General features: G+C 41.2%; 1 protein-coding gene across 1 annotated transcript in view; it reads left to right on the top strand.

The window, feature by feature from the left end:
- Positions 1-12,143, top strand: part of zgc:153039 (uncharacterized protein LOC767698 homolog) — a 77,807-nt gene that overhangs the window by 52,645 nt on the left and 13,019 nt on the right. Inside the window, 3 exon segments of the mRNA XM_039782585.1 lie at positions 10,396-10,455; positions 10,457-10,487; positions 10,490-10,590. Of these exon segments, the coding sequence (XP_039638519.1) occupies positions 10,396-10,455; positions 10,457-10,487; positions 10,490-10,590 (192 nt within the window).

The raw sequence follows: 12,143 nt of genomic DNA, 5'->3' as shown, positions 1-12,143 counted from the left end.
GTAGCAAGCCGTACAGCAGGTAGATCAGGAGCAGATGGTTGTAGTCTGTAGCCAGCCGTACAGTAGGTAGATCTGGAGTAGCAGGGTGAATTCTAGCTATCATGGGTTGGTGATATGACACACAGATCAACAGGGGTCAAACCCCTCAGCCCCACCTGGATGAAAAGAAAGTAAAACAAAATACTTGTTTTTTCAGTTCAGTTTGCTTTGTATCAATTAAACAAATAACTGCTATTTAAGGAGCAAATAAGAAACCATATCATTTCTAGATCTGTTTTTATTATAGTGATAAAATTGAACTTAACATTACGTTTTATACAGATTGCTATGAATCTATTTTCAAACTAATGTTATATGAAGGAATGAAGACTAAATTCTGATGAACAACAAACAACAGTGATGCAAAAACTGACACAAACAATCCAGTTTCTTGTGTTCTTTCAGTTATATTACAGTTTATGTTTTACTACTGGCTCTAACATGAAATTAGCCAAATCCCAGGAACAATGGTTAACCAAACGAGGAAAAAATACAAAGTAGGGTCATCACATATACACACACTGTCCGTCATATGTCGTTCAATCTAGCTAGCTATACAATAAAGAACATATATTTGTTTCTGGACATCAAGCTAGGCTATATGCTAGCGCCATATGCTAGCTAGCTAGCTAGGTGCTTAAGTTATGTTACTCACCCTCGTAGTTGTGGACATAACTTCATACGTCCCACTTCAAAGCTTTCTCCGTTTCTCGTCGGGGTGCAGGTGAAAGTGCGTCGACCATTCTGTGCACATTGTTGACATATACTTATAATAAAGCTATAACGGCGGGGGTATATAAACTTGGTTACAGTCAGGTTACAGAGCAGCCGCCCTCAACAGACGTTCTAAAGTAAAGTGAACGCACCCTCAACAGGGTTGGGATCATTTCATTGGTCAACACTACAGCTGGCATTCTATTGGTTGTTGACTTTTGATAGGGTTATAACACACAAAAAATCCAAGCGCGCAGGAGAAATCCGAGAGCAGAAACTTTAGCAAGTGAGCAGAATCAGCCTGAGTGCGAGGAGAAGGTTCAAAGCTGAGAGCAGGAAATCTCGTCCAAACAACAACATATCTGAGTCCAAGCAGAAAGTTTGGGGTGCAAGCAGAGCAAATCCAAGCGCGGAGGCACAAACTTTGAGCACAAGCAGAGAAAATCCAAGCCGAGCACAAACTTTGAGCACAAGCAGAGCAAATCAAGCCGCGAGCAGTGACTATTTGAGTGTGAGAGCAAGGTTTTGAGGGAAATTATTACAAAATCTGAACGTAATATCAGTGAGAAATGCTCTCAAATTGAAAGAATGCGCTCTTGATTAAAGATAGGAATATAACTCCATAGTCCAATGGTTAGCTGTTGTCATGTGCGCAACATTGGATTTAACTCTTGTTAAATCTGGTATCTCCTCAATCTACAATTCTGCAGCTCATTTTGAGCTCAATTCAGAGACCTGCTGTATTATTGTGATGAAAATGTGCTGACATAAAGAGGACATTGTGATGAAAAAGCTTTTCGCCTGTGGGAAATAATGAATTCATATGTCACTTAGATGTGCAATTATTCAACTGCACCTGCCCAAACCATGATTTCCTCATTCATCCCAAGTGCATATGTGATTTTGAGTACCTGACACCTAAAAATAATAGTGATACGTTTTGGGAAATTATATTTTACCAGCTTTTAGTTAAGTTCCCATTGGCAGATGTTTTATAAAGTTGCTATACCTTGGCTGTACCGGTGAATCGTTTCACATTTGTAAGAATGTTAAAATCCATCCATTTCAACAGCCACAAGAGTGCGCTGTGAACATCACTATATCAGTATGTCTGCTTCGTAGTATTAGTGTTAGAGAATATGGTAACTAACTTTCTGTAAAGCACACTCCGGGTGCCCAGTGTTTCCTCTGGTGCCTTCCATGTACGTACAGTGCTGTGTGCTATCTGCTCATGCCTCGTTATCACTGTGTGACCGCTGGCAAAGGCTACAGGACACAAAGTTAGCCACAAAAACTTTTCCTACCGCTGATCTCTCTCTCTCCCTGTCGGCCCGGGGGACCCGGGGGCCCCTGGAGCTGATAAGGCAGCTTTTTGTCTGGCCGCCCGCCCGCTTGGGCCTCCTTCCCCTGAGTTGTTAATTCTGCTAGTTCATTGTTGCTGTGTTACTGGGCAAATTTCAACGGTAGTTGTTTGTGTTGGGTTTTATTTAATTTATTTATTTTGTCTGCTTTCTCTGCTTCTTACCTCCGCTCTCCACCTCTCTCTCTCTCTCTCTCTCTCTCTCTCTCTCTCCCGTCTCTTTCCAGGCAAAAAGAATTAAAAGCCATTTAGGGCCGTCTCTCCCCCTGAGAACTGCCCTGTAATTAGCATAACTAATTTAGCAGAAATATTTGGCTTCCCTTTAATTTAGCTGTTGTGTGTAGGGAGGGGAGGGAATGAAATTATGATGTAGCGTAAAAGATGTGTGCTTGTTAGTGTATTGTGTGTGTGGGTTGTGTGTGTGTGTGTGTGTGTGTGTGTGTGTGTGTGTGTGTGTGTTTGTGTGTGTGTACAAACAGGAGATACAACAGGAGAGTAAAAGGAATGCAATTTGGAGATTGTGTTTGTCTGAGATCCACAGTCACGACATGATTTTGTTTTTTTCTAATCATTTATGTGTGACTGCATCTTTTGCTTGGGGGTGTGTGTGTGTGTGTGTGTGTGTGTGTCGGCAGCTTGTGGTTTTTTTTTTTTTTTTTTGTGTTTTATTGGGTTTTGTGTTTTGGGCTTTTAACTTGTTGTGTGTTTTTGTGACGGCGGCGGAGGCTTCTGTTGGCTGCAGCTGTATTAGCATGACGGTGTTCCTCAGGGGGTGCTGTGTGTCCTTCTGCTGATGCTATATGGGCACCGGGCTCTTGTATTTGTGGCTTAAACACGCATAAACACACAACACATAAACACATATATATCACACCGTATCACAGGGTCAGTGGGCAGGATTCAGGGCACAACTGAGGCCTGCACACTGATGCGCAAAGGATGTTTGTGGAAAGTGTGGAACTCGGTCACAACGCAGGCGATATTCAGTCAGAGTGGGCAACGGTGGAGCCGACAACAACTGGCGGCTTAAGAGAAACACAACACTCTTTTACTTTTACCAGTTCAGTGCCCTGTGATGTCCAAATTACAGCAGCATTCTCTGCAGCTTCCGCGATTGCGCTTTTGGTAATAATTTGTGAATTGACCAGCTATACCATTATCTCCAAAACAAAGGCTTTGTCCTCTGCCCGGCCCGTCGCCTTTGTCCAAATATGAGTCAGAGCGATTTGACAGATTGGAGTGTGTAAAAATCCAGATGGATAATCAACTGTGTCTGGATGGATGAGAGAAAATAGGTTTTAGAGAATCATTATGTGTTAATGGATGGGTATGACTTGATAATGGTTGAGGATTAGGTGCGTGCCTGAAATCAAAAAGGATGACAGGATTTCTTGATTATATTGTGGCGAGGGTTTAACAAAGACGAACCTGAGATTATCCCATCATGCAGTTGTGTTCAGGTAGTTTTAGTAAAGTTACATTGAGCTGAATTGGTTCCCATCAGTTATACTAGGCTGGTCCAATATCAAGTGGTTCCTAAGTTCTTAAGTGGTTTCTTAAGGTCAGTCCAGTCTCCACTGATGTTGTGCCAGTGTTGGGGCCGCTCCCTGGCCGTAACGTCTCACACTCTCTGACCTCTCACTTATAGAACCTGGCAGCCCCTCGTGTGTGTGTGTGTGTGTGTGTGTGTGTGTGTGTGTGTGTGGACTATAAGGATAAAGTTTCTGTCCCCGCTTTTCCTCAATTATGACGTGTCTTTTGGCTAAAAGCCGGGTCTCTTCTCTCCATCTTCATCCGTTTCTTTTCTTAATGTCTCTAAGGACTTGATTGGCAGCGATTATTTCAGGGTGCTTTTGCTGTGTCAGCTAAAGTGACATCATGTCGCTGGAGAACAAGAGAGTTGAGAGGCGAGGTGATTGGTGTCTGGAGGTACCATTGCCGCTGATGATAGAGGGACTTCAGACAAAAGAGGTGGTGGGAAGGGGGCGGACCTGGGTGGGTGACTTTTACCGTAATTGCACCTGCTCTCCAATGGGATGGAGAGACGGAGAAGATGAGAGAATTGTGGGCCACCCGCCAATGCTAAGTGATCAAGTAAGAAGAAATAAAAGCAAAGTTTAAAGACAGTAGGCCATTACGGTGCAACAGTGGGTACAGGCTAGGATGGGGCTGATATGTCAGGATGATCTTGTCATCCACTTACAATAAATATGATATAGCTTCCTACCGAATTTTAACAAGTCAATATGCTTTATTATTATTTCTTTTGAAAAGTCTCACTGGAGAAATCATTCCACTGACTGTGGAAGGATTTTAGATTCGGTAAAACCTGCAATGAAACATGTCCGACTCTGGCTCAAAGAGCTGATAGCCATCTAACTTTTTCATCAGTGTAATATTCAGTGGTGAGGTTTCGGTGCCATGTGATCTAAATGCTGTTTCTGGGGACTTTCCAAAGAGTACATTTTTGCAACTTGTCTAGAATATATATGCCTAAAAAAAGTCCGATAAAACTAACCAAATGGCAGAGTCAACTGAATTTTAAAGAGCCATAAATCTTCTGTTTACACCGGTAAACTCCACGCGCAGAGCTCATATTAAGCATCCCAGCCGGCTGATGCTGCTGTATGCCAAAGGATACTAAAGGGACAAGAGAGGGAGTATTGCTTTGGAGTTAGTTTTATATCTTGCTCAGAAAGGACAACTACAGCATGATGATGAGTCCTTTCGCTCGGCCCTTTTGTTGGTGAGAAGTACAAATACCAAAAAACTTTAAAACAGTCTGCAGCGATCTAAAACAGTAAGTCAATAAGTAAGAAGACATTCCTGCATAGAAAAGCCATAACATACTTGCGAGTGTATCAATTACATAGTTTGTTCTTCAGAGAGAATTGACAAGTACATGTTTCAACTTCAGGAGGCTCAGTAATGCTTTGAGGAAAATGCTAATGTCAGCATGCTTACAATGACAGAGCTAACATGCTGATATTTAACTGGTAATGTTTACCATGTTTATCATAGTTGTAACATTTGCTGATTGAAAGCACAAAGTAGAGCTGAGGCTCATACGATGCTAGATGAAAGGTCAGAGGAACACCAATGTGATGTTTGGGTGGTGATGGGGCAGTGGATATGACCGTGCCTTTGGTGTGGGAGACCCGGGTTCGATTCCCTCGCAATCCATCAACCGATGTGTCCCTGAGCAAGTCACCAATAACCCCTAATTATACAGGCGCAAGCCTCTGACATATAGCAATTGTAAGTCGCTTTGGATAAAAGCATAATTCAGCAAAATGACGTAATGGAACGTAATGTTGCGAGTTAATCTAATGTTTGGAAATGCGTATGTACCAAGCCATAGTTGTATTTGTATATATTACTAAAACCAAAAATGTTGCTGTTAGCTATTAGGCTTCATCCTCTGGGGACCATGAATATCTTATCCAGATTTCTTGGCAATCCATCCAATAGTTGTTGCGACATTTCAGTCTGGGCCAAAGTGTTGGACCAGCTGACAGGCTGACATTGCTATCCTAAAGCTGCTAGCATGGCTAAAAAGATTAACATCAGCAGATGTATTGATATTGGAGATTTTTTCTCAAATTTCAATATCTGCCTCAAAAATCCATTTTTGATCTGGTGCTGCAACTACTAAGACCTATAAACTAATGAGAATAAATTTGACAAATGGGATCAGATTCACTGTCTCAGTTACACAGGAGAAGGAGACTCTTGAATATTAGTGTGGAATATTGGCTTTCAGCAGCTTTGTTCTTTAAAAGTTTTCACTTTCAAGTGTAATCTTCTACCTACTCCTCCCTTATCAATGAAGAAAAGTTGACCAATATGGGGCTAATGGCTGTCTCTATCTGTTGTTCCTATAGTTTCTCTTTTAATTTACTATCCCTGTGGTCTCACCCCTGCTGTCCTCTGGATACTTTTGCACTTTCCTTTACTTTCTTCTGCGTTGTGTTCGGCAGCGGTTACTTGAGTCTAAATCTGTTAGTGTATCCGAGGAGGAAGCCAATCGGTCATTTGAGCTGCTTGTGTAATTACAGCTGGGACTATTTTAATGGCTGTTTATCCACACGGGCGCAGTTATTGCAGGGAAATTGGGTTCAATTACATGATCCTCTAAATACGTGAGCGCTTCATCCGCTGCATACTGTAGCTCCCAACTCCAAGACCCTTCAACTAATTTACACTTAAATGGCGCACACATTTATGGAAGTATATGTTGACGGCACATACTGTATGTGCAAGGAATGCAACTCAGGCACTCATTCATATATGAATTCAAGCTCATGCACCCAAACACTGAGAGGTCTACAGCAGTATGCAGAGGCAGCTTATTATCAATGTGTGGTGTTTGTTTTAATTGCTCCTGTCCCAGCTCCATTAACGCCCATATTTGTTTGGTTACCGCCCGTTGCAGTCACCGATTAGGAAATGGTGGCTTCCCTGCTCCTGAGTCTATTTGCATGTATGACATCAGCTTCCACTACTGTTGATTAGTATTCAATTTAAAGTGGTTGTAGTAGATGTAGTGTAGTGGTATGGCTCAGTGGTACAAAGACCAGATAGCTGCAGCCTGGACCACTGGAGCATCAGTCACAAACACTGGAAAATGAGGACAGTTTGGGGGCAATACATTTAATAAAAATCATGATGTCAAAAGCAAAGTAAGTAGTCATAAGTAGAGCCTCTGCAACACTGACACAGGATCAGCAACAGAATGTGCAGAAATTAGCATTGAGTTGAATAAAGATGAGTTGTCAACAATGGCAGTCTCAACAAAAACAGAACATGTATTTAATACAGCAATATGATATTAAAAAGGTGTTTTATTCATAATTTTTTTTTAAATCGTATATAGTTGATATGTTGTGCCTTACCTTTTAAGTTTGACTATTTTCATTCTCCAAATTTATAAATAAACAACTGGTATTGTTTTTTTTTTTTATTTAACCAGAAAGGTCCCATTGAAATACAATATCTCTTCTGGTCAAGATGGGCAGCAAAATAAAAAAATGTCATATACAAACAGATGACATCATAAAAAAACATAACTCTAACAACAGACACAAAACATACAAGAATCAAGAGGCTAAAAGAATCATGCACATAATAATGGCACCTGTTTAAAGCATGTATTAAGAGTATTATATGTTTCCTAAAGAATTATATTCTGCCAAGGTGGAAAGGTCTCTGAGAGGGGGATTTGGACCATCATGTGTCACTGAAATGTTCCAGTGAATCCCAGACAAATGATATTCTTCCATAGGCGTAGCAGCTATTTTAAAAGATTCCCTTAGTGATGCTGAAAGTTACTTCGTATTCCAGATGGCTCACTCACTTTTATGACATTGCTGTATTTTATATACTTTACTTTTTGTAAGTAAATAAGATGCACACAGTCTCATATCTTCCTGTCACTTGTTTCAAACAAGATGCTAGTCATCAGACCGTAGACCCTAGAAGATAATCAATATAAACAAAACCACCAGTTTGGTCATTTTTCCTGACCTTGAAATTCACTTTGCCCATCTGTGTAGTATTTATGTGCAGAGCGCACGCTGCACAGTTGGGAGTTTTATTCAAATAAGGCAGTGCGAAGCAAGTTTTTTGGTGGAAAATGTTTCTTAAGACTTTGCACTGAGAATACACATTTCAGAAAATGGTGAAACCCTCATCACACAAACATCAGACTGGTCAGCCATAACTCTGTATTCTGTTGTTTATGCATGAGACCTCTAATTATTGGAGCTTATTAATCCTGTTCGTCACAGCCTCCTCTCCAGCTCAAAAAACAAAAAGAAAAAAATGTTTTATTCTTGAAATGCATTACGGTGCCAACGCTGCTGTGACACATTTCAAGATAAGTTGTGACCATTTACAATGTGATACAGTAGTTGGGACTGAAATAGAGACGGATCGATCATACAAACAGCTTCACCAGACTTTTTCTTCTTTATTCTGTCAAATTAACTGTTTAAAACAAAAACCAAAAAAAGAAACACCATCTGCCCTTGGCTGCAGATTTGTGATGTGTGTTCACATCGTGCTGCTATGCAACATCCAAACAAGAAAATGATTTAGGCAATCACTTCCCGTTTGAGCTGTTGTCGTCATGCATCATTGTGATTGGCTCAGTTGTTTCAGGATGATGAGACCAGTGACGTGACTGGCTGAGAGTGTATTTACTAATCACAACACCCTCATGTATTCCACTCCACCCAGCCTTTTTGCATTTTTTACTGCTTTACATACATGAACCAAAATAGCATGTGCACTTGGAGGCGCCCAAACAGTCTGTTACCCAAGACCCGCTGCTTTGCACTTGTTTTTGCGCTTGTTTTTGCGCTTACACATTTAAAATAGAGAACTTCCAGTCTCTACAGTAGTGACTCTGTGAGGCCGTGCTTAAGCACAGTGGCATTGAGACGCCTGTGTAGCTCACCTGGTAGAGCGTGCGCCCATGCACGGAGGCTCAGTCCTCGATGCAGCAGGCCCGGGTTTGACTCCGACCTGCGGCCCTTTGCTGCATGTCATTCCCCCTCTCTCTCTCCCCTTTCATGTCTAAGCTGTCTTTTGTTAATATCTAAAAATCTAACCACTCCTCAAGTAGTCTTGGTTAACCCCTCCTGATGGCAAGTTGACTTTTGTTATGCAATGAAATCCTAACATGAACAAATGCCAGCCCAATTTTACAGACCAAAAGAAGGGGATCATAAAGTATAAAGATCATTTTGGATCTGACTGAAAAAAATCTGCCATTGCTTCCTGAAAAATGGATTTGATAGCGTGGGAATAAGGTCAGTAAGGAGTAATACTTTTCCTGATATGTATTTCTTTGCTCTTGCTAGACCTTAATAATTTAGTATGACACTCCTGTTTCATGAGCTTTTTGAACCCAGGTGGATGGATAATCATGTTTGGAGAATCTGATTTTATTTCAGCTGCTTTTTCACCGAAATCCTCTGTAGTTTGTTAAATCTCTCTCAGTCTAAAGAGCTGACATTTGGAAAGTGCCTCTTCAGAGGTGTTGGATGTGAGATAGTCGCTAATTCAAGGGTTTTCTTATAATGCCCTCTAAAGAACTTTAAACAACGACACAGCACGTTTATAACACGTTAATAACATGTTTATGACATGTATTTAAAAGGACCATGTCCATACTTTATTACATGGAAAATGCCAGATTACAGTCAAAACTGTAGAGCAATATCAAAAAGTCATTTAGTTTGTCTATATAGATCGAGACCGATCATGTTTACAAAATGTCAATTTTAATTAGGGAGTCAGGGATAAAGAATTGTTTCTCCAAAAGACATCACATTTGAAATTTGCATTTAGTTTTGTATATTTATCATATTTATTTTGAACATGAAACAATTAAATAAAAAACAAACAAACAAGAATAAAAATAACATGAACAATGTACATATAGCAAACTCTCAATATGCAAATTATCATAAATATTACATGGCCGAAAGGTGTTGCAAACAACTATCCCAAAGCCATTATGGACAACATAAATAAATATATATATATAAATAAATAAATAAATAAGTAAATGTTTGACACATTATTAATGGAGTTGGTAAGATATTTCTTTGTTAATAAGTTGAAGTCTCGACCAAACACATCACACCTCCATGGGCAAACTTTCAAAAGAGTGACAATTGAACAACAGACTTTAAAGCTGCTATAATCAATATTTTTTATATTAATAATGGATCAAATGACTATCTGTAATGTGGCGGAGTCACTTCGTGATGAAGCCAGAGAGAATTATTTTATACCTATATTATAATAAACCTACTGTGCACTCCATGCCCAGCACCCACCAGCAGACGGATAAAGTTAGCGACTAGCTGGTGAACATACAGTAAAGGTCTTACAGTAGCAGCTGAAGAGCCAAATATTTCCCTGTGGATGTATGCCTGTTTGTCTGTCTGCTAGCTGTGTAAATAAGCCCCTGTTTGTTAACACGTTCACCACATCAGCTTGATAAGGTGATAATATGTCATGTTCACAGCTTGTTGTGCTGCCCCTTAGTGTAAACAATCAATGTAAGGAGATTTTACTTATCAAGTTCAGCACAGTCTGTTTCCTTGTGTTGTTGAATGATGATGTCCTTGCACGTGTGAGGGACTGTAGGTTTAACAGAATATAAACCACTCCATACACTCAAACTGTCATCTGACATTAAAGTAACTGCGGAATATATAAGCAAGCATCGCTTCCTAACCTTTACCTCTCCTGTTCTCTTCTTAGGCCCTACCTTCCGTTACTTCACCTGGCATGCGATGCCGCGTTGGGGTATCGTGGGTTGCGCCCGTCATGATGTTTCTGATCAACGCCATCTACGTCCGGCCAGCATCGCCTTCATGTTGCTGCTGCTTCTGCTGATTCACTACCTCAGTCCCACCTCCAGCTGGGGCTACATCAGCCAGGCTCTCATTTTCCACCAGGTCCAACCACACATACACACACACACACACACACACACACACACACACACACAACACACACACACACACACACACACACACACACACACACACATACACATATACACACACAGACCGACTCAATACTGCCTTGTCATTACTAGAGCAACTAAAATCTCATCCCCATAGCTTTACAAGAGCCTGTACCTCTGCCAAGCAATCGTTCTATCCGGTTTATAGAGACGCACAGCACACACACACACACACACACACACACACACACACACACACACACACACACACACACACACACACACACACACAGACTGATCTCTGCTGCCCCTCCATCAGCCAAGCACTTAGCATTTAGCAGACAAACACATACACACAACACTGCCTTGTCACTCCTACAGCAGCTATCTATCATATTTATATCAGGTCTACCAGACACACACACACACACAGACACATCACCTCTTCCCCCTCAGCAAAGCTTTCTACATTTCTTACACACACATATACTCACAAACATAGGCACGCACGCACACAGAGCTTTACTTCATCCAGCTCTCCATGTCCTCTATCTGGCGAGTCTGTTGCTCTCAAGGAGAGGGGACACTGTTGCCAGAAGGGCCTGTTGACGAGGGGCACCGTTGCCAAGACTGCGGGCAGAGGTTATGGGCAGGGAGAGTGAGGGTGGCTGGGTTTGCCAGCAGCTTGTCAGGAGGCAGAACATTATTACAAGCACTTAACTTATTGAGGCATTCCTCCTTTCCCTCCTTCCCTTTTCTGTTCTCTTCATCTCCTCCTCTGTCTCTCTACGGTTTCTCTCAACCGGAACACAGCAGCTAGGAGCAAGGGGAATCTGATTGGTCACCAGATCAGGGTCTATCAGAGAAGGTGATGGGTAGTTGGCCTTTGGCCTTAGTATAATGGATGGATGGATTAGTGAACAGGCCTACTGGGCCACGGGACCAGAGCCCCTGTATGAAGTGGCTCTTAACATTTCTTGTTGGAAAATCAACCACAAAAAGACGCAAAACAACCAAAAGAGACACAAATAGATCACAAAGAGATGCAAAACAACCACAAAATCATCTGTAGTCGTTATGTCTCTTTCAGTCTGGATGTAGTACTGCAGGGGTGGGGGGGCTTTTACAAGTCTGTGTCCAGGGGCCCATTGTCTCATAATCAGCCCATGGCTTTATTCTATTTGGAGTTACAAATAGCAGCTATTTATTAATATTATTTTGTTTAAGTAGTTGTTTATTTGGTATTCATTAATTACACTGCATAAACAATGTTACTATTTCTAATGTACAGTTTATTATTTCCAAGGACCAGGGCTTTAAATGCGTCTTAACACATTTTTACTGATTTTACAAATGGGCTTCCTTTCTTTAAAACTGTGCTCCAGTCTGACACCACATTTAAAAGTTTCTAAACCTGCCCCTGGCAGGACACCCAGTTTGATTAACATGATTACACTAACAGGCCTAGCAGGAGAAGCCAAGTGTGTGCGTGTATATATCTCATACATGCACCGTTCCTGCACCCTCCAGCAGTAGTCAGTG

The sequence above is a fragment of the Perca fluviatilis genome, chromosome 2 (genome assembly GCF_010015445.1).
Source record: "Perca fluviatilis chromosome 2, GENO_Pfluv_1.0, whole genome shotgun sequence".
Classification (NCBI taxonomy): domain Eukaryota; kingdom Metazoa; phylum Chordata; class Actinopteri; order Perciformes; family Percidae; genus Perca; species Perca fluviatilis.
Note: the sequence above shows the minus strand (reverse complement) of the source record. Positions and strands in the feature narration are given on the sequence as shown.